This window comes from Mercenaria mercenaria, chromosome 17, assembly GCF_021730395.1.
Source record: "Mercenaria mercenaria strain notata chromosome 17, MADL_Memer_1, whole genome shotgun sequence".
Taxonomy (NCBI): domain Eukaryota; kingdom Metazoa; phylum Mollusca; class Bivalvia; order Venerida; family Veneridae; genus Mercenaria; species Mercenaria mercenaria.
The window spans coordinates 20479515-20503726 of record NC_069377.1 but is presented as its reverse complement, the minus strand read 5'-3'; the positions used below and the strand labels follow the sequence as shown (position 1 = coordinate 20503726).

Sequence of the window (24212 nt, the reverse complement as noted above, 5' to 3'; positions counted from 1 at the left end):
TGAACTTGCATCAACTTGTCCAAGGGGAGTAATTCATTCTTTACTTTATTTTGAATATTAAACTGTCTGTGATGATTTAACCAGCCATAAAATGCACAGTGAACTGAATTTCTATCTAAATATTCTATATTTTGCATATAAAACCTCAGATTCATTTATACAGCTTATGAATTGTTTTTGTGCTTTATCTTGTAAATCGTTTGAATTTGCACATTTTCACCAGTTTCCTTGAAATGTCTATAAATCCATTCTGTCTGTGCATGATTTTCACAATTTAATCCTGCCTTATTAGTGAACTCCAGTTGTTATCAATTATTTAACTATTTGTTCATCATTCTGTGTACAACATTGTATTTGAGCAGTTATACATTTTCACATTTCACTGTATTTCACTGCCCGTTAAACTGCTTTTTGTGAAAACATTTACAAAAAAAAAAAAACAAAAAAAAAAAACAACATTAAAATAACTGCAGAAAACTGGCCACCACCAGTTTCTAATCCTCCAGTTATTTGCAGTTTTCTTAAATACTGCTTTTTACTGGTCATTTCATGCTGGAAACAGTTTTAATAACTGGCAAAAAGGCAGCTATTCAGAAAAACTGCTGTTTCACTGCAAAAAGGACTGCAAAATTGAGCAGTCCAAGGGGGATACCTTGAATTTGTAATTCATTTGAATGTCTACCAGTAAAACTTGACAATTAATGTGCTACTTGTTTAAAGCTGTTAAAATAAATATGTTTTATCCTTTTAGGTTTTTGAGATTACAAGTAGAATACAAAAATACAGTGCTTTAGGGTATAGCGGATTTTAGGCTATAGAGGATAGGTTGATAAATTTTGTATTAAGACTTGAAATATTGTATAAATTTTCATATCATTCTTTTATTGGCATGCTGACAGACATTCTTACATATATTTTAAATGTAAACTCGTTGTTATTTTTCATACGTCATCAAATGAAAATCGGGGCTATCGGTTACTGACTAAATCAGTGTGTATATATGTAAAGAAAACACCAGTACGACACCCCAGAATAAAAAGTGCGTAACTTGTGAAAAGTATTTGATAGAAATTTAAAAAGCTGAATGTTTTTGAAAAGCGAATACATAATTATTCTGAATATTTATAGAAAAAAACAATCTTGGGAAGTTTGTTTAGATGTGGATTTTAAACAGATAATGGAAAAAATGACCAAAGCTTTCCTATTCACCCTAAATCGGCACATATGTAAACAATGGCATGGAGAGAAAAAGTACGTGATGTTCTATTAAAAGCTGAAAGTTTTAAAAAGAATAACTGTTTTCTGTCTGATATACAGAAGAAAACTACTAAATTTTATATCTTTGAATTGGAATGCAGGAAAAAAAGTTACCTTAAAGCACTGTAACATAAACGCTTGGATTTTGTCTCTAAGTTTTGCGTTTGCTAACAGTGTTAAGAAACATTACCTTAACATTTACAGAACATTAGCTTCACGATTATGATCATTGCTTTTACACTTAAAGAAAGAAAGAAAGAAAGATAGATAGATAGATAGATAGATAGATAGATAGATAGATTTCTTTATTACCTCCACACAGGAAGAGTACATGGTATGTTATACATGCGTATATACAGTTAACATAAAGTAATTATTTAAAGTGCAATACATTGGCTTCACACTTGCAAAACATTAGCTTCATTGTTACGAACATTGCCTTCATATGTACAGAACATTAGCTTTACTGTTACAATTATTGCCTTCACACGTACAGAACATTAGCTTTACTGCTACGAAATATTGCCTTTACACTTCCAGAATATTAGCTCCACTGTTGCGAAATATTGCCTTCGCGCTTCCAGAACATTAACTTCACTGTTACGAAATATTGCCTTCACGGAACAAAAGCTTCACTGTTAAGAAACATTAGCGTCAGCTTCAGAGACATTAGCTTCACCTTGACAGAATATAAGCTTTACTGTAGCACAGCATTAGGTTCCCAATTTTTGACAGTAAACGGATTAGCAAACATAATATTATTTTCAGTCTATTTTCAATTTCACGTATTTATAAAAAGTGTTTGGATTTCATTTCTCTATTGACCATGGAATAAACTGAAAGATACTGTTTCTTAAAACAGTATTTTCCGTCATTTTATCTCATAATGATAATTACGAGGTAAGCTGGGCTCTTTTTTATCTCATAGCCAGCAGATAATATGACGCAAAATATTTTTATGATAAATACTTTGTGGTAACCATCATATAAATGAGAGAAAAACATTTTTTTAATTCACCCATTTATCTTGTCGACACGAGGAAAATCAGTCTCACATGTCACATTGTGCATCTGTATAACACTGTTATCAAACAGATTAAATTTCAGTACGATACGTAAACATATCAGACATGAAACTGTCGTCTAACGTATATATTTCAGTACGATACGTAAACATAGCAGACACGAAACTGTCGTCTAACGTATATATTTCAGTACGATACGTAAACACTGCAGACACGAAACTGTCGTCTAACGTATATATTTCAGTACGATACGTAAACACTGCAACTGTAGTCTAACGTATATATTTCAGTATGATACGTAAACATAGCAGACACGAAACTGTCGTCTAACGTATATATTTCAGTACGATACGTAAACACTGCAGACATGAAACTGTCGTCTAACGTATATATTTCAGTACGATACGTAAACATAGCAGACACGAAACTGTCGTCTAACGTATATATTTCAGTACGATACGTAAACATAGCAGACACGAAACTGTCGTCTAACGTATATATTTCAGTACGATACGTAAACACTGCAGACACGAAACTGTCGTCTAACGTATATATTTCAGTACGATACGTAAACACAGCAGACACGAAACTGTCGTCTAACGTATATATTTCAGTACGATACGTAAACACAGCAGACACGAAACTGTCGTCTAACGTATATATTTCAGTACGATACGTTAACATAGCAGACACGAAACTGTCATCTAATATATATATTTCAGTACGATACGTAAACAACTGTCGTCTAACTTATATATTTCAGTACGATACGTAAACATAGCAGACACGAAACTGTCGTCTAACGTATATATTTCAGTACGATACGTAAACATTGCAGACACGACGAAACTGTCGTCTAACATATATATTTCAGTATGATACGTAAACAACTGTCGTCTAACATATATATTTCAGTACGATACGTAAACATTGCAGACCTGAAACTGTCGTCTAACATATATATTTCAGTACGATACGTAAACAACTGTCGTCTAACATATATATTTCAGTACGATACGTAAACATAGCAGACACGAAACTGTCGTCTAACATATATATTTCAGTACGATACGTAAACAACTGTCGTCTAACATATATATTTCAGTACGATACGTAAACATTGCAGACCTGAAACTGTCGTCTAACATATATATTTCAGTACGATACGTAAACAACTGTTGTCTAACATATATATTTCAGTACGATACGTTAACATAGCAGACACGAAACTGTCGTCTAACATATATATTTCAGTACGATACGTAAACAACTGTCGTCTAACTTATATATTTCAGTACGATACGTAAACATAGCAGACACGAAACTGTCGTGTAACGTTTATATTTTAGTACGATACGTAAACAACTGTCGTCTAACGTATATATTTCAGTACGATACGTAAACATAGCAGACACGAAACTGTCGTCTAACATATATATTTCAGTACGATACGTAAACAACTGTCGTCTAACATATATATTTCAGTACGATACGTAAACATTGCAGACCTGAAACTGTCGTCTAACATATATATTTCAGTACGATACGTAAACATAGCAGACACGAAACTGTCGTCTAACATATATATTTCAGTACGATACGTAAACATAGCAGACACGAAACTGTCGTCTAACATATATATTTCAGTACGATACGTAAACAACTGTCGTCTAACATATATATTTCAGTACGATACGTAAACATAGCAGACACGAAACTGTCGTCCAACATACATATTTCAGTACGATACGTAAACATAGCAGACACGAAACTGTCGTCTAACATATATATATTTCAGTACGATATGAAAACATTGCAGACCTGAAACTGTCGTCTAACATATATATTTCAGTACGATACGTAAACATAGCAGACACGAAACTGTCGTCTAACGTATATATTTCAGTACGATACGTAAACATAGCAGACCTGAAACTGTCGTCTAACATATATATTTCAGTACGATGCGTATACATTGCAGACCTGAAACTGTCGTCTAACATATATATTTCAGTACGATACGTAAACATAGCAGACACGAAACTGTCGTCTAACATATATATTTCAGTACGATACGTAAACATTGCAGACCTGAAACTGTCGTCTAACATATATATTTCAGTACGATACGTAAACAACTGTCGTTTAACATATATATTTCAGTACGATACGTAAACATAGCAGACACGAAACTGTCGTCTAACGTATATATTTCAGTACGATACGTAAACATAGCAGACACGAAACTGTCGTCTAACATATATATTTCAGTACGATACGTAAACATAGCAGACACGAAACTGTCGTCCAACATACATATTTCAGTACGATACGTAAACATAGCAGACACGAAACTGTCGTCTAACATATATATATTTCAGTACGATATGAAAACATTGCAGACCTGAAACTGTCGTCTAACGTATATATTTCAGTACGATACGTAAACATAGCAGACCTGAAACTGTCGTCTAACGTATATATTTCAGTACGATGCGTATACATTGCAGACCTGAAACTGTCGTCTAACATATATATTTCAGTACGATACGTAAACATAGCAGACACGAAACTGTCGTCTAACATATATATTTCAGTACGATACGTAAACATTGCAGACCTGAAACTGTCGTCTAACATATATATTTCAGTACGATACGTAAACAACTGTCGTTTAACATATATATTTCAGTACGATACGTAAACATAGCAGACACGAAACTGTCGTCTAACGTATATATTTCAGTACGATACGTAAACATAGCAGACACGAAACTGTCGTCTAACATATATATTTCAGTACGATACGTAAACATAGCAGACACGAAACTGTCGTCTAACATATATATTTATTTCAGTTCGATACGAGGTAAATCAATGGTGAATATAACAGCAGGAACGTTCTCAGAGACAACAACAAGCATGTACGTATATATAAATGTTCCTGTTAAAATAGTTATGTGTGTTCATTGAGAGTGCATTGTTCTGTTATCAGTCAACTTGTAATGTTGATAGTAATAATTCGGTTTATGGGTGAAATAACTTTCGACAGGCAATGCACATCCATATTCATACCTTTCCATAATTATGTCTCCCTCATAGGTTTGTTTTTGCCTTCGCCGCCTGTCTGTCTGTCAGTCAGTCCGTCCGTAGGAGCGTCAGTCCGTCCGTCCGCATTAAGCTTGTCGGTCAAACTGCTGGCCTGATTTCGACGAAATTTCACAGGAGTGATCAGCACCAAGCCTGGTTGTGCATATCGCCGACTCGTTCCGCCTCGCTGCACAAAATGGCCACCAGAGCTAAAAATAGAAAAAACTTTGTCTGGCTTTCACAGGTCAGACTGCTGGCTGGATTTCGACGAAACTTCACAAGAGTGATAAGTACCAAGCCTAGTTGTGTATATCGCCGACACGTTCCGCTTTGCTACACAAAAAGGCCACCAGTCTGAGAGGTAAAAGTAGAAAAATATTGTCCGGCTTTCTCAGGTCAAACTGCTGGCCGGATTTCAAGGAATTCACAGGAGTGATAAGTACCAAGCCTAGTTATGCATATCGCCGGCAAGTTTCGCTTCGCTGCACAAAATGGCCGCCAGAACTAAAAATAGAAAAATCTTGTCCGGCTTTCACAGGTCAAACTGCTGGCTTGATTACGACGAAACTTCACAGGAGTGATAAGTACTAAGCCTAGTTGTGAATATCGCCGACATGTTCCGCTTTGCTGCACAAAATGGCCGCCAATACATAGGGGGGGGGGGGGGGGGGGGGGGGGGGGGGGGGATGAAAGACAAATGACATGTGTTTTTGTGACAAAAACACCTTCTAGTTTTCAAGTGAGTTTTGAATTTTCACCTGACAGATACATGTATTGCTTTTCGTTACATGTTCTAGTAGCAAGAAAGTAATATACCGGATATCAAACAATAATATGTTATTTACCTTCAAGATAAATATTTATTGTATTTTATTAATTTGCTCCTATGTTTTGTTGATTTTAACATATTTCATAAATGTTCTCTAAAGTTTTACTGATTTTAATTTTCAGAACTATCATCAACTGTCCAAATTTTCAACTTTTCGAGGATGAAACATTCGTAAATCTAACAAGTCTTCAAGAACTGTAAGTATATCGATATAAGGAAGACATTTGAATCCATATTCCCATTATTTCCTTGTGATATAGAACCACATATTTTACCATATATTCAAACCAAGTTTGTCTTACAAAAATGTGAAAAACTGGAATGGCAGAAGAAATACTAAAAAATGTTATTTGTTTTCAGTTAATAATACTTTTTATCTTCCATATATGTTTTCTTTGAGACATCGTGTGACTCCGGTATTAATCAAGGGGGCCGGTTTATGCCATTTGTGCCCTGTCGACCCTTACAAAAATCGGAACAATATTTTTCTTTTTTTTCCGTTCTGTCGTTCCGATTTTCTGTTGTCCAGACCACAACGAAAGAACATTTCTAGCTTCTAACTTTATTTCGTTGTATCGACATATTCGGCTCTATCAGAACGACAGGACAAAAGCAACTTGAAAGAGCTGCATTCTGACAACAGTGCTCTATTTTGTGTCGTTATGACATGGGTAATGGAACGCCAGAGCGACATTTATCAGCAAGTCGTTCGATCTGTATGAGACGTTAACACTTTTTACATACTTGTTATGTGTATGAGTGCCCTTTGATTATTCTGTTGCGTCGTTTCGGCTTTAAATATCATGTTTTTTTATGATGACGACACAACGACACGAAAGGAAATATAAAAAAAAAAAGTCGCGAACTGTGTTTTGTTGTTATGGCGGAGGCAGCACAACGGCACAAAGAAAAGTAAAACAACCGAAAATGTCATTATAGAGGGGTGCGTCATGACAAATCATCAACTATAAATAAAGTTGCTTGTTGCTTCATTGTAGATCACGTATGAACGATACTTATTTTACAATTAGTGGATCACTTATTTGTTTAGGTTGTTACATATCCGAAGCAGATGATTTCTGTGTGGGTAAAAAGAATCTTTCATAATTCTATACAATATATTTATCAAATTTCGCACATATGTAGACAAACACTTTAAAACATAGCAAAATTTGAACAAAATCAAATTGCGTAAATACATCATTTCATTCATTTTATGATCATTACCATTTTTTTTTAAAAAAAGTCGCCAAAATATACATAAAAGTAGTGCCTTACAATACGAGTAAATATCGTTAATAATGATACAAAGGTGCGGAAATCGACTTTTGATTGATTATGGTCAAATATCAAAACGAATTTGGATTTCTTCCAAATATAGGGAAAAGACAAAGTAAATGATTTATTTTTTCTTTAACAAACTTTTCTTGCCTTAAAAAGCAATTCGCTCGTTTATAAATTGTACCCGTTAACGCGCTTTTTTGCGACTTTTTTAAATTTGGTTGAAACAATAGAATAAATAAAATGATACCATAGCATCAAATTTCACTAAATTTTCACATGTATGTTTCAACTTATTTTGCTGCATATGTGAAAAAAAAGGTTCTTTAGTAGTGATTATGAAAGATAGCAACAAATTTACGGAGGAGGCATTAGAAGTTTCATTCAGTGTAAATATGCATGTTTACAGCTTGAAATTGCCTGACCTTCAACCGTTTTTTTTAGGCTGGCGATATTCGCCAGACTATTATAACCATATATCGAGTTTCCACAAAGTTTAACAGGTGCTGAGACTGACAACACAAAATATAATTTCATGCGCAATTCAAATAGTCCGCCATGTTTATCAGTTTTGCCATAGAATTGTATAAAGATTGTTAAACTTACCTGATTCAATAGATCTATTTGCTCAAACATGTTGTAATAATGTTTTATTTTTCTAACGGTAAATACTTGAAAGATAACATTAGAAAATAACATAATGATGGTAAATTATTTCGCCTCTATGAATGAAATGTCCGTATGAATGGAACTTTTTCGTAATTAAACGTTGACCACTTCGTTGTTGATTAAGACCCCGGTTAGTCTAGTCCAAATTTCAATAAATGTGAGAGGTACAGGCATTTTGTTAGTATTTGGTCCCATATACTTTTTTAGTATAATTTGGGTATGCTGAATTCAAAAATATATGTTGGCCATCTGACAAATGATTTTTTATAGGTCAAAATGGCGGAAAACAAAATGGCCGCCAAATTATGATATTTCTAATAGAAATGGGTAATATTATTACAATTATCCAGAAATATGTGGGTTTCTTTGTTAGTATTTGGTCCCATATACTTTTTTAGTATAATTTGGGTATGCTGAATTCAAAAATTTATATTGGCCAGCTGACAAATGATTTTTTATAGGTTAAAATGGCGGAAAACAAAATGGCCGCCAAATTATGATATTTCTAATAGAAATGGTAATATTATTACAATTATCCAGAAATATGTGGGTCTCTTTATCAAAGTGATGTGTAACATAGTAACAAATGAAAGAAACAACACTCTTGTTCAAAAATAAATACTTTTTAATCCAAATGTGTGCTCTGTTCAGAGAAAAAAAAGCTTAAAAAAAAACTTTTAACTTGATTATTTTTATATTATTCAACTCAAATTGGTTATATTTGCAAAGCTATTTTTGATACAGTACACTAATTTTTTAATGTTTTGAATCAGTTTACAGTTTAACTGTTTATCATATAATTATTTCAAAATCATATAGATTGAAATATTTGAACCTTAAGGTATGCGTTCACAGTCCCATTTCATATGTTAATTTACTGCCTCGAGTTCATACAGCTGGTAATGCTTTTATCGCATTAACATATATCTGTGCATAAAAGCCCAGTCTTTTTACATCTACATCTGAGAGTCCTACATCCAGATGCACACTTGAAAGCAATGAACTCCATACATGCTTGAGGAATCGGATCACAGGTAAGAAGAACTGGCTTAAGTGTGTCATCTGCCACCTACCATCCCGTGTCAGTAGGTGCAGGCAGATCTGGATTAGGAACAGTTGCTTGGTTCCATACCAGAGCTTGATAATGAGCTCTTTTAATGTGAAATGAGCAAGCATCACTGGTTGGGGGCATGTGTTCAGGACTTGTAGACCTGCCAAACATAACATTTCGAGCACTGTCAGTACTAACAGTATCTTGGCCACACATCTTGCAAATAAAGTATTCACAGTTTTTCATTACTTCATCAGACAGTTGTCCATATCCGAGACATTCTATCAGTTTTACATTGCCTATAATGACCTTAAATGCAGATCTTTAGAGATTCCACACACATACGATGTTGTGTCACAGCCAATGAGTGCATGGAAGGCAAGTAAATTTCTACGTAACTCTTCTGTTATTGATAATTTATCTAACACTGTGTTGACTTGAATGTATTTTCGTTTTTTTGCTGTTCCATCCATCATCCATACTGTTGCATTTATTTCCTGCAGATGGCACAGTAAGAGCAAAAACACATCAGTGTCTCTGGCAGAAACAACAACAGTGTTGAAACTTGATCGTTTACTGCAGTGAACAGCATGAAGAATGATTCTTGTGTCAGCTTCCTCATGTTTAGCCTTTAATTCATCCAACTTTAGGTCACTGACATTGCTTTCAACAATGTCTTCTTCCTGAAAGCCACCACCAACAACCAATGTCTTTTCAGTAGGGGCTTGCATGATCAGCTCCTCTGATAAAAATCTAGCCAGGTCAATTTTATTTGCAGGAAGTGCTAAAAAGTTACTCCAGACTTTGGTAACGGTACATCCCTACTTTCAATTACTCTCCTCACTGGTTGATATGTCCTTGTGCGTTGTTTCCTGGTGTTTGATTTTATTGAGTGATGCCTATATCGGTCAAACACTACATCTATTCTTTCATACTTTTTTCCTTTGTTTAAAACTGCAGCAACAAATAAATCAGCATACTGACCAAATGTTGTTTCTCCTTCTATTTTCAGACTTTGTACTAAAGCTTGGCCATCGACAATATATGCAGACTTTCCTTGTATGTTTATTCGGTCACTCATCTCAATATCCTTGACAAGCTCATCCAGCAATATGGATTGTTTGCCCGTTTTGAGAGTTCCATTGGTTTCGGAAATGGAAACTGGAACTGGCAACAGTTCATGTTTTAGTATTTCCTCCATATTAACATCTCTGCCTGCCTTATATGCTGTCACTAAACGATGTAGTGCATTTCGATCTGCTCTTAATATTTTGCCCTTTTCAACTGTTGACTTCGATGCTTTATCACTGATGTACAAAGAAGCAAATGTAGATGGATTATTCTTTTTGATTGTATCACGTAGCTGAACTTTTGATACATTATCACTGTTTTCAAACTGTAGTCTCTCTCTTACAAAACAATCAAGTTTTTCCTGGCCAAATTGCAGGGCAGACAGTAGAGACTTTTCTATGGTATCAGTTACTATGTCTTTAGTTGCTACATTCAGCAAACTTTCACCTTGCAGATGTGGATCAGCCACATTATATCTTTGTAATACATTTAGAACTGCTTCTTCAGCTTGCTGGTCCACAGCTTGCCTGCTCTTTGATTTTTCCTTATGCACAAGTATGTCTTCGTCATTGACTTTTTACATACACTTGGTAAGAAGGCTTATATGAGACTTCAGGTTGTATGATAAAGACCCTCTAGTCAAAGCTGTAGGGGTTCTTGATATACCAATTATTCCTCCACCTTTCTTCCCAGTTGAATTCAGCCATTCTTGACTTTGATCAGGATCCACCTGATTGAATTTTGAGTTTGACCTCTTAACAACAAAGTTGCCATTTCTGAACTCTTGCAACACTTCCTGAGGAAGCTGATGTGCATCTGCCAGATAGACAGTTCCCCAACGTGCATAATTCGTATGATCATACCTATGAAATAAAGGGAGCATGCACCGAAACGCATATAGGTATAGATCCCAAAGACCATCCCTTACAGCTCGCGTGAACATCAGAAGCACTGAAACCATTTCCAGGTATGCCCACCAAAACTGGAAGTTAGGATTTTGATCATTCTTTACAAAATCGTCAAGGTGGCTTCTGAAGTTGTCATTTTGCAATTCAGCTACAAGCTTTTCTACGCTCCCAGAATACTTCACTTCCATTAATTTCCCATGCAAGTTAATGTCTCTTTCTTCAATGTAATTCAGTAATTGTGGAAGAAACAATGTCCAGAGAGCCTGTGTTGTTATCTTGTGAGCCACCATTCCTCTGTTGTAGTGCTTTTCTGCCAAGACCTGATATGCGCTATAGGACCCAGAACATTGGATTCAACCCATATTTCATGTAAACCTGACCCTTTCATATGGTCACCTATTACTTTCAGATAGTTCATTGATATATGCAAACCACCCATTCTAGGTATAAGCTTGTCCCTGTATGCAGGCACTGCCCATTTCAAATCCATTAGCTTAAAGTAAAGAGCCTGGTCTACAGTTATAACTGTATGTGACTGCCCCAGCCTTTCTGATATATGCATACACTTCTGAACAACAGTGTTTAATGTGTCGATATCATGGGCTGGTGCTTGTATAATCGGCATGTATCCAACTTTTGTCATATTTGAGTCAGTTCTACAGATAGACTGGTTGAAAGATGACCAGGTTGGACGAGTATCTGCATTATTCCGAAATAGATGGAATGCCATATCAAGGGCTCTTGCTTGTATATAAAGCTAGCTTTAACAGATACTTTTTACTAAACGTATCACAAATATTAAAAGTTAAAATAAATGCAATTTCACCAAATATTAAAATTTAACGATGTATATGAAACAAAGCATTTCTAAAATTTTATAGAAAAAAATACATATAAATTTTTCCTACCTGCAAACTATCCTGCAAAACGCAGTGATTCCATGAAGTATTCTTGACACCTCTAAAACCGTAATGACCACAAAAGAGTGTGTCCTTGTCAGAATTAATGTGGATTAATTAACAGGTAAAGCATTCCAGAGTGTTTAGATAAGGACTTTACAATAACATGATCAGACTCAGATCATTATTGTAATTGTTTATATAAATTAAGTTCACATTAGCCATAATCTTAATCCCTGTCACACTTAATTTTCACCAATTATTATGATGCTTAGGTATTAAAAAGTTTATTGTTCAATAAAATCTTACAAGGATTACATAATGTTATACATGTTATTTTTTTCTCTATTAAAGACAATGTTATGTTAATTTTTAAAAGTTTTAATTTCTCCATTATTTTTGTCTTAAATGATTTTTCTAAAAAATGCATTTCATCAAAAGTATTATTTCTTTTTGACAAAATTCCAGCAGAAGCTTTTAATCTTTTAATCTTATACTTATTCTCATTTTTTTTCTATTCTATGAATGACGTTGAATATTTCTAAAAAATTAAAATGTCTTCAAATTCCCCTTTTTGAGCCCCTGAAGTACAAATTTTTAACTTGTAAAATAGTTTACTGATAAATATTAACTCAATTATACTAAAAATGAAACAATATTTTCAAACATATCTAAAGATAAACATTTGTATCATAAAATAATATCAATGGAAATAAAAATTGTAAAAACAGTGGTCATTTTTGCCCCTATTTTTAACCCTTTCAGAGGCATTTGCCAGATGGCCAACATATATTTTTGGATTCAGCATACCCAAAATATGTTAAAAAAGTATGTTGGACCAAATACTAACAAAATGCTCGTAACTTCTTAAATAAGCATATATCTGCAAAATCGGACTAGACTAGGTTTATATGTAGCTAATTAATATGAGTTATACTGCGCATTATTCGACGACCTGACATAACGTGGAAAATAAGTATTATGAAATATCAATAAAAATGAACTATTAGTGATATGAGTTATGTCAGGTCTTATATTTAGGATTTCAGTTTTAAGAATCTATTCTTTCAGATCGATCATTTGCTATAGGTACTACGGGACGTAATCGCTGCGGAAATTGCCACTGTACGTGAGAAGAAACAAATGACCACATTATACCTTTTTTAAAGGCTATTTTTATACTGAATTCGTTTTAAACATTCTGACGAATACTGAAAGATATAGTGTAAAAAATGCTTTGTCACCAATTTGCTTAAAGAGTGGGGGCGTAGATGTAAGCGAGTTTTGTTTAAACACACGTTTTCAACTGTTTTCAGGTTATATTAAGATAGTGGACCCGTATCGTATTGGCAATGTTTAACAGTTGCACGAACTTGATACAGTCCTGAAGTTAACATATTTTCGCACTGTCGTTCATCTTTAAACGACTTTTACCATGTCGTTGTTGTTTGTTTGTTGTTTTTTTTTAATTGTTTTTTATTTGTTAATTTTGTATAAATTTTGTCTTTTTTTCATCCAGCTGAAACAGAGACAAATTTCAAAGTGATAGCCATTGCGCAAAACGATCGCAGAGAATTCATTTTACCAAACATTTGTTTCTAAATGAAACCTCAAAGTACTGCGTAACAATTATAAAACACAAAATAAAAGTTCGATAACAATTTTTCTGGGGAGCCTCGAGTAAAAAAGATTTAATCGGACAGATATTAAGCTCCAACTGTTAAAAATTATGGCCTTGCTCTCTGCATTCATAAACAACCATAGGACAGAAGTAAAACCTACCTACCTACAAGTATTTTCAAAGATGTCATAATGTCTTAACATTCACCCTTCAGGTTAAATTCATTTAAAACAGCAACAAATGGCTTTATTAATCAAATAAAACATTTCCGCTTTTGTACAACAGATCATTGATAATAAGTCTTGGGGGAAAAAAAGAAAGAAAAATTTATCTTACTTGAAAAAAGAAATATAATGAACAAAGTTTGGTCCTAATGTGGCTTGAACCTACGCCCTCCAGAAAAATTAGTTAAAGTAATCTCATGGTAGGAATTGAATACTCTTCAAAAAAGGAGTACATTATTACGGATACGTCAATTTTCCTAACCATCGTATTAGGGAAGGAACATGATCATTAACAGTCCGGTTTATAGCGGGGTTCGAGCCCAAAATTTCACTCATACCGACAAGAAAATCGCCCCATCTGATCAGTGTTTATACATTCATACATGATGTGTGTGTGCATGTGTGTGTGTGTATGTGGGGGGGGGGGGGGGGGGTGTTGTGTTTGTTACCTTTATATTTTATCTGATATTATGTCCCTCAATGTTTATCATCGCTTCTTAAGAAACAAATATAAACGGTTATGGCACGCAAATTGTCCAATAATAACGTGAACAAAGGTTTACGGTAAAAAACAACTAGGATTAACAATAGATAAACTAGGATTTCGAACGTAGAACCATGTTTTTCTAATACTTACCCATATTTATGAGTGAAAACACGCTCGTGAACCCAGGTTTTAACAAGGTTTTTCAATTGAACTTTGAATTTCGGCCGTTATTCTAAGTTCACGAGCGTGAACCTATGTTGACGGGAGTAAACCAGGGTTCACGAGTGTAAACCATAATTTACGGACGTGAACATTTGTTCAATCGAGAAACCAAGTTTTTCGAACGTAAGCCTTGGTTATCGTTCGTAAATTATGGTTCACGCTCGTAAGCCCAAGTTTATGGTCGTAAACATAGGTTCACGTCCGTAAACAATGGTTCTCGGCAATCAAATTATCCAATAATTACATTCTTGGTCGAAAAACTATGATTATCAAATGCTTACATAAAGTTTCGAGCGAAAACACAGGATAACGGGCGTAAACTATAGTTTACCCTCTTGAACCCATGTTTACGTCCGATAAACTAGGTTTCTCGATTGAACTTTAACTTAGATGCACAAATTAATCAAGATGGTTCATCACAAAAATACCCCATGCTCGTCTTAGTTTGATATGGAAAACCTATAATATCTAAGATTTTGCAAACACCTTTCCCGCACAGTTTTCATTCAGTGTTTTGTGGTAGCCAGCCTTTCTGTACTTTCAGTACTTTGATTCTATACGAAACGAAATTTCAAGGAAAGCAACTCTTTGATAAAGATTGCGCAAATTTTAAAGTCCCTGAAGTATTTATACACGATTCTGATACACTCCTTTTGAGTTTCATTATGACATGATCAATTTAAACATTTAGTACAGCGATTTCCGATTTATATTTACAGTGTCGTTCAGGGTACAGCATTGAACCACGTGCCGGATTTATCCACGACAGCTGTTACAAAAGTGTAAGCGTTTGAATTTATAAGTAATACGCCACAGTCTCCCTGCAGCCTCTCCCCATCCATCCATCCATCAAGAAATAATGAAAATGTCGCCTTCTACCTGAATCGACGCTAAAAATATCATTACAAGAAAAATGTCAAATTGGATAGCCTCACTGATGCAGATATTTAAATTCAGACATGTGGTGCGCTGTTCTGTTCCGTAACGGTTGATATATGTTATAAATTTCATGATATGTATGCAAAGACAATGGCTTACCAGGACAATATTTTGATATGAATTATGGGTATAAGATAAACAAAGGAATATTCCATTAAATTTTTGCTTAGACTATCAGATTTATTGGTTTTAAATTTAATTGTTTTTTTTTTTTTTTTCATTGAATTTAGAAATCTGGCTGGTAACGTTATATCTCTGAGTACAGACAACCACCGTGGCTGGAGATGGCCGACAACAATACAGTACTTGTACGTAATGTTCTATATACATCTTATCATGTAAAGGTTATACTATCATTTGTATTCAGAATACTGCTCGCAAGAGATCCGTAGTGTATACGGAGAGATTTTGAAAATGTCCACAGCTGTATCAATGACAATGACAATGACAATGACAAATTTTATTTGCTCTTAGGCCACCGGCCCATGCAAAACATATACAACAAATATTTTTTAAATTGCATAGCATGTGCATTGTAGATCATGTTGAGAAACATATAATATATAATATACAGCTACAACATTATGTCAATTTAATATAATGATAATAAATGGCTTCTTCCTACTTATGTAATTATTTGCAAATCTTGTAATCTATTTTTCCTTTTCTTAAAAGCGTAGAACAAGTATACTGCTAATGACTTAATTGTTTCTCCATTTTTGATAGACATTAGAACATTAAATTTATTTATAGTTGGCGGTGATATATATTTTTTGGTATATGTAGCTTACGTAGTTCAGAATAAAATTCACATTTTTAACAGAAAATGATACTCATCTTCTACCGAGTTGGAATTGTACATTTTACATATTCTGTTTTGTCTTGGCACATTAATATATCGACCTCTTTCAATTTCTAAGTCATGCGAACTTACTCTAAAATTAACGAAGGTGTATCTAAATTTTTTAACATCTAATACATCCAGATACATTTCATAGTTAAATTCGTTCTTAAATAACATATAGTTTGAACGTTTAACATTTGAATGTATTGCTACGTTCCATTCCTGTAAAAATATGTCTTTCAATCTATTTTCAAACGTTTTTAAAAATGAGAATTCAGACTGAACAAATTGATTAGCCCATACATACCCAAAACCATGACTTTGTAAACAATACCTAATGGAAGATACCCAATTATTATGACCATTTATGTCATCATTTAGCATCATGTTATAACATTTTTTCACCAATCGGCTATTCGGCATTTTTATAATCTTCAGCCAATATTTTATACATTTTTTATACGTGGTTATGTACATAGGGTATCTTGCACAGTCACCCAGCGTAGCAAAATTTGAGGCACTTTGTTTAGCACACATGAAACGTTTACAAGCATAGTACTGTGCCCGTTCAAGTTCATCGAACCTACAAATTCCCCAAATCTCTGAACCATATAATAGTTGTAGACAAATTTTACTATCAAAAAGTTTAAAAAATACAGTTTTAGATACCTGACCAAACTCATATAGTGATTTCAAAAGAGATATAAAAACTCGTTTGCCCTTGATACATAGTTCATGAACCATTGCGTTCATAGACAATTGCCTTGTAAAAGATAACAAAATTTATTCACAACTTCAATATTTGTATTATTGTACGTGTCCACCTTTCATTTCTTGCTAATACACCTCCGTTTTTAAAAACTACAATTTTTGTTTTAGTTTCATTCACCCTTAACTTATAGGTGTCACAAAAATCACGCAATATATCTTATTGTCTTTGTAGACCAAATATAGTATCAGACAGTAATGCAATGTCATCAGCAAACATTAATAAGAAAAGTTGAATGGTTTCTGGATGTAACTGAATACCATTAACATTATTGTCAGACAAAGTACTTTCTAGTTCATCTATAAAGAAAGAAAATAGTATTGGACTGGCTAAACAACCTTGCTTTAAGCCTACAGAACTGGATATAAATTCACTTCTAGTATTATTACACCTAACGCAGGACTTCACAGTGTTATACATACTTTTCAGTGCTCTAAACAGATTACCCTTAACACCATTCTCTTTCAGTATAGTCCATAATAGATCTCTGTTAAAAGTGTCAAAACATTTCTCAAAATCTATGAATGCGACATAAAGTTTACGTCGTTTATTTCTTAAAGTTCTATCAATAACAGTTTTTAAAATAAATGCATTATCAACAGTTGAATACCCGGCCTTAAAGCCTGATTGATTTTCGGAAATTTTGTGATACATTTGGGCTGTATCAAAACCAGGACAAATGTCCGCAGGAGTTTTGAAACATAGTAAAGTGTCCACAGCTGTACCAGAACCAGGGCAAATGTCCGCAAGAGTTCTGAAACAGGGTAAAATGTCCACAGCTGTGCCAAAACCAGGACAAATGTCCGCATGAGTTCTGAAATAGGGTAAAATAGCCACAGCTAAACCACAACCGTACCAAAACCAGGACAAACGGCCGCAGAAGTTCTGAAAGAGGGTAAACTGTCCACAGATGTACCAAAGACAGGACAATTGTCCGCAGAGATCTGAAATAGGGTAAACTGTCCGCAGCTGTACCAAAACCAGGACAAATGCCCGCAGGATTTCTGAAATAGGGTAAAATGTCCACAGTAGTACTAGCATATGATAATTTACCACAGTAGTACCAAATGCAGGGTGAAAATTCCACAATGGTACCTTACCAGGGTAAATTGTCCACAATAGTACCAAGTCCGGGTATCATGTCCACAGTAGTACCAACCAGATTTGGGGTAATTAAAATGTATTTGTAATTAATTGCAATTGAATTACATTTTCTATGTAATTTGTAAATGGGTCATTTTTGATTACATGTAATTGTAATTTAATTAATTTCAGGGCAGTTTTGGGTGCAGTTGACAATTACATTTCAGTTACTTTCCATTTACATGGCACATTCTTTAATTCAGTTTGTTAAACAAGTAGAACAAAAGAATATCATTGTAGGTGTTGATCCCTTAGACATAGCTCCTTTGTTCTGATATAATTGTTTTATTACAATCAACTGGTAATATTTGATGATTTTTGTCACTATGTTTGGAGAAAATGGTTAAATTATGATTTGAAATTTGCATCATTATTATTTTGAATTTTATGGAAGCAAGATAAAAAACAAAATTATTATTGTAGACATTATGAGTATTCTATACTTTTAGTGACATAGTTATTTTGAGATGGCTCAAGAATGTTTTACAACTTATTTCCAATGGGTCCCTTTTGATAACATGTAGTGTTAAGGATAAAAACTTTAAATATATGAATAAAGCGTAAATGATTAAATACTAAACTATACTATGCTATACTGTACTAAATTTGTAACATACTACAGAACCGTGGTCATATAAACTTGGAGAAATTCAGACCTCACAGAAATATCTGGCTTTACATGCATCTTCTCTGACCGAATCCTGCTTGTATTAAATATCAATTAAAGGCGGTCTATATGTTTCTTTTGCAATATTAAGGATTGAGTGATGTTCTCCCGAAAACACACATTTTATTTTGAGAATAAATTCAGATTTGAAACCAGTTTACAGGTGTACTATCATGTATGTGTAGTACAAGGTAAAGAATTTTGCTACAGTGTTCATGTAAGAAATATTTTAGGTTGTTACCACATTTGGTATTGTAATTGAATGTAATTAATAACAATTTACAATGCAATTGTATTTTAATTAATTACATTGCTAAATTTGATGTCATGGTAATTGTAATTTAATTGGACATTTCACAATGCAATTGTAATTGAAGTAATTACATTTTAAAGTAATTGACCACAGGTCTGGTACCAAGGTACCCGGGTAAAATATCCTAAATGTTACCAACCAAGGTGAAAAGTGCACAAGAGAATCAGACTAGCCTTAAATGGCCGAAATAGTACCAACACCAGCGTAAAATATTTGCAATAGTACTAAAATAGGGTAACATATCACTAGTTGTTCCAAATCCCAGGGTAAATGTCAACAATGATACTAAAATAGCGTGACATATCGCCAGCAGTTCAAAAAATGGATAAATGTCTGCCATAGTACCCAAACTTGGGTAAAGTGTACACTTTAGTAAGAACCAAGGTAAAATATTCACAGTATTACCAAGCCGAGAGTATCGTGCTCCCAGTGCAAAACATGAACAATGGTTAGATTGAAATAAAGCTGACATACCATTAATTAAATATTAACAGACTCTTATCTGGATCTGTTAATCAGATGAAATTGATGACATTGTTTCCTGGAGCAAAACACAATTCGATTTTTTTGTCTTAGCAGAATTTTTGTCTATTAAAGTTTGTTAAATTACTTACAGACTACTAATACTATTGTAACTTGTTTAACCAATTTATCTTTATACATGACTTAGCAGACTAGTGCATAGAGCTTGCAATACTTTCTTTTCTGATTTGAAGGGCGATGATGGACAACTTGCTGTACTGGCTACCAGAAAATTTTGTAGATGGACCGAACCTCAGAATTGCGTAAGTGAATAAACAAATCATTTTTACAAAATGGTAACAAAAAGGTCAAAAATGAAACATACAATTTTTAAGCATATCTGAACCAAGGCTCAGGATGAGCTGTTGATATATATGGATGACATGGCATACATCGTCCAGTCAGTAGTCTTTCACTGGACTCACGATTTCACACTTAGAAATCAAAAGGTTACAATTTAGGCCAAATGTAAAACTAGGTAGTTTAAAACCATAAAAGGCATTTTAACACGCTATAGACAAAACTTTTGACAGTATCTACATGAAGCCTGACAAAAGATATATATCAATACCGAAAGTAGAACACCAGGGTATTGAAACTTAGTCACGGAGTCAATTCGTAGTAAACAAATGAAATCTCAAATCGATAAGGTTTTCATGAAAGATTTCTTGATCTTAAGATCAAAGACCAAATGCATTTTTTATCAACTGTGTAACTTTTTAATCCATGCATGGATATTTCAATGACTTAGAACAAACTTTTATTACTTTCATAACAATAAAAGGACGTGTCGCTTTCAACAGCCATTTCCCGGCACTAATTAAAGGTCAAGGATTTTAGGTCATTTTTCCGCTCTGTAACTTAGTGCATGCATAGAGGTTCAAATAACTCGGCACAAACATTAAAAAGAAGATGTGTCACGTTAAAAACACAACATCAAGCCTAGAGATAAAAGATTTTGCATAATGTTTCCTGTCTGGTAAAGAACGTTTTACGAATGGATGAATAATAAGGTAATTTGACGCAAAAGTTCACCATAAATAGACAATGCATTGTGTGCAAATTCTAAACCGATAGCTAAAAGGTGAAGGTTACCAATTGGAGTCAAGTTACTATTTATAAATAGATGAATATTCATATTAGGCCTAAAAAAATCTTTGTTTCCGGTAACATACTAAAAAAAATTAGGGTAGGTAGGTCGGAAATATTTATTTATTTTTTTTTTTGGATTTTTTTTTATTAAAGGAGACTTTTCGGAAATTATTCTTGTGTCAAAAATTGAATATAAATAAGGGGGTAATGCCTTTAGAGCATCAGTAAGTTGATTCCTAACATCACTGGCCATGTTTAAAGCATATAAAGTGCAGTTTTGCAACTTTTTGTTAAAAATTTGAAAAAAAAATTCTCCAAGGCCATAAAAACATTTAGGGTTGGACCAAAAATTTAGGGTAGGTCGGGATACCGGAAACAAACAATTTTTTACGCCTTATTTGGCAAAACATTCATCATTACTTGATAATGTTAGACATGTAACACGTAGACCCCAAGCTCAAATATCAATATCGAATCAAGAGGTGAAAGATTTTACTCTGTATCTCTTACTCACATGACTCACACTTTTGTATCCTAACTCTTATTTGCGGGGGCATCCTTCTCATACGAACACATTTCTAGTCTACTTTTAGGAATAAGGTCAGTTATTCGGTCAAAGATGTTCTTCCGTGATGAAGTCGAAAGAATTCCAAAGTAAATAGATTCCAGTTTTCCCAATTTTTTGCATAGATTCATGGGAAAAGAAGCTTTAATCACACTTTTCACTGCTAGAATACATTCTGCATGAAATGATATGGTTTTCATGTTTATTCATCTCATATGGCAAGTTTTGCAGATTGAAACAGAAATAAGGTGTTAATTGTGCGGACAAGGCTACACACACTGAATAGCTGTTCCTCTTTATTCTGTATAAAACTTACATATTTCTTATGGCAAAAGCACACATCAGGACCCATTCTAAATGTCTGTAATTTACATTTTCGTGAAGAATATTGTCAGTGCTGAATTAAAAAAAGAAAAGAAAAGTGACGGTCATGATTGATACAAGAAAAATATTTTCCCTCAAACACACTAACTGCAAAATCAGATAAAAAATGAGACCCAAATTGTAGTGGTAGTGTATGATCTAAGTTTCCATGAAAAATTCTGTCATGTTAATATTTCATTATGGAAATGCTACGTTTATGTCAAGCATAGATCAGTTATGTGATTTTAGCATAACGTGCAAAGACAATATTAAGGAAAATAGCTCTACAGAGCAAAGAAAAAAGGTGGACTATTTGTATCCGCCATTATGCGAATTTAGTGTCTGTCTGTATGCTATAAGAGCAGATATGCACCATTTTTAGAGTAGCAGACCACAACTGACTGGCATTTCATTAAGAACTACATGTATTCAACCCCTATTTTCTTTTTATTTCTTCGTTAACTAATGATAGAAGTTTCATGAAAATAGGTGTAGAAAAAGTGATATTCTGTAAAGATACGTAAAGACGACATGGAGTTTTCGTTTTTTAATATGAGACAAGGAAGGATTTGAATTACTGACCTTCAACCTTTATGGGTTTGTTGATGAAATTATGTATACTGTCACTAATGTTTTGCAGGAGTTTTGGTAACAATCAGCTGTTACAGATACATCCCACAATATTTGGTGATACTTCTTCCTTGATCTACCTGTAAGTACCTTTAATTTTTATTACCATACGTGAGTGTGCATATTGCAAACAAGTAGCACATTGTATTTAATGGCAAGGTTGTTGGCTCATGATCATTACCGATCGAAACTAAACAAAAACTGATTTTCAAAACAAAGTTTATCATTTAATGTTAAGCTTACCTGGCCTTTTTAGTGCTAACTTTTGATAGAGGTGGGTGATCTCTGGACGGCACCAGACGTCTGTTGTACATCGTCCTGCCTCAACAGTTTTACTAAAATCTTCTTTAACTTCTTGTTTGAATTACGTTAAAACATGTACTATAACATCCTGGCAAGGACGTCTTCAAGTTCTTCAAATGATTACCCTTGACCCATATTACGGGTCGATAGAGCTAATATTAGATTTAAAACAACTTTAAGTGGAATCTTTTCTAACCACTTAATAGATTTTTACCAGACTTAGTCAGTATCATCCATGTATGGACCTCTCTCACGTGTATTCAGATAGTTCTGCTTGACCCCGTTAATGGGCGAACAGAGCCTTAAACCTGTTTACTACTTCTCATGAATGACACGTTGGATCAACGCCAGGCACGGTCTGTATCATCATTATAGTACTCTTGCTTGGTCTATATCAGGGCCATCAAAGCTTAACATAGAATAAAACAAGAAATATCTTTAAAAATGACAGTCGGCGAATTGTAATAAGGAAAGAAGTTTATGAATTTTTCATCTAACATTCATCTTTCATCTAACATTTTTTTCAAATTGCAAACCTAAACACCGCACTTTAACAATTTAAATGGTTCTCTTTTAATTTTTCGCAAAGGTTTCGTAGGGTTGCAATTTTGTTTCGTTTATCCTTAGACAGCAGTAGTTTGATGAAGATTCATTAAGCGGTTCATGAGAAGAGGTCATTAAACGTGTTTATATTTTTAGCTAAATTGGTCCCTATCCCCATTTGTAACAAAATAGCAGGAGACCTTACGATATTGTTACACATCGAGTTTGATAAAAATCCATTAGATTTTAGTGGTTAATGCGAAGAAAGGCATATCTACTTTTAGCTATAGTGGTCCCTAATAGGGCCCAAGTTCCTATATAAATAAATTTGGAAGAGGACCTTAGTATGACAAAGATCCACCAAGCTGTTCATGAGACGCTGTATAAGTAAAATCTGGAAAGTAGATCCCTCGGAAGCACCGAAAACAAGGCAAACAGTGAAAATTGCAGACTCGGTTTGATTGAGTCTGTTCATGAGCAGTAATGAAAAAAAAGGCTGCCCACGCCCCCTAGCACCGGCTTAAGCGGTATTCAATCTTCAAATCTAAATGAATTGAAATCAATGATCCCGAAGAATCAGAAAATATTACAACACTGAGATGAAGTCAAAGGCATTTCTAGTTTTAGCTCTAGCAGCCCCTAAAAGGGTTCAAATGTCCCAGCTGAACAAAGTTGGCTGCGGGCCTAATAAAGATGCTACAAATCAAGTTTGATTAGAATACATGAGAAAAAATCAAAGGATTTTTTTATTTATTATTTTTATTTATTTCTAAAATAGGCCAACTGATCCCGCTTTAACAAATGCATATTCGCTATTCATGAATCTTTGGACAATGACGTCACACCTATAAAAAAGTGAAGGTCAAGCAAAACATACAATTGTAA

At 34.0% G+C, this 24212-nt stretch overlaps 1 protein-coding gene across 2 annotated transcripts in view; it reads left to right on the top strand.

The window, feature by feature from the left end:
- LOC123536980 (leucine-rich repeat-containing protein 15-like) overlaps positions 1-24212 on the top strand; it is an 81535-nt gene that overhangs the window by 23478 nt on the left and 33845 nt on the right. For both annotated transcript variants that reach the window (XM_045320507.2, XM_053529221.1), the window contains exons 4-9: positions 5141-5206; positions 6324-6398; positions 15354-15416; positions 15804-15881; positions 20026-20094; positions 22492-22563. In XM_045320507.2, the coding sequence (XP_045176442.2) occupies positions 5141-5206; positions 6324-6398; positions 15354-15416; positions 15804-15881; positions 20026-20094; positions 22492-22563 (423 nt within the window). The remainder of the gene's footprint in view (positions 1-5140; positions 5207-6323; positions 6399-15353; positions 15417-15803; positions 15882-20025; positions 20095-22491; positions 22564-24212) is intronic.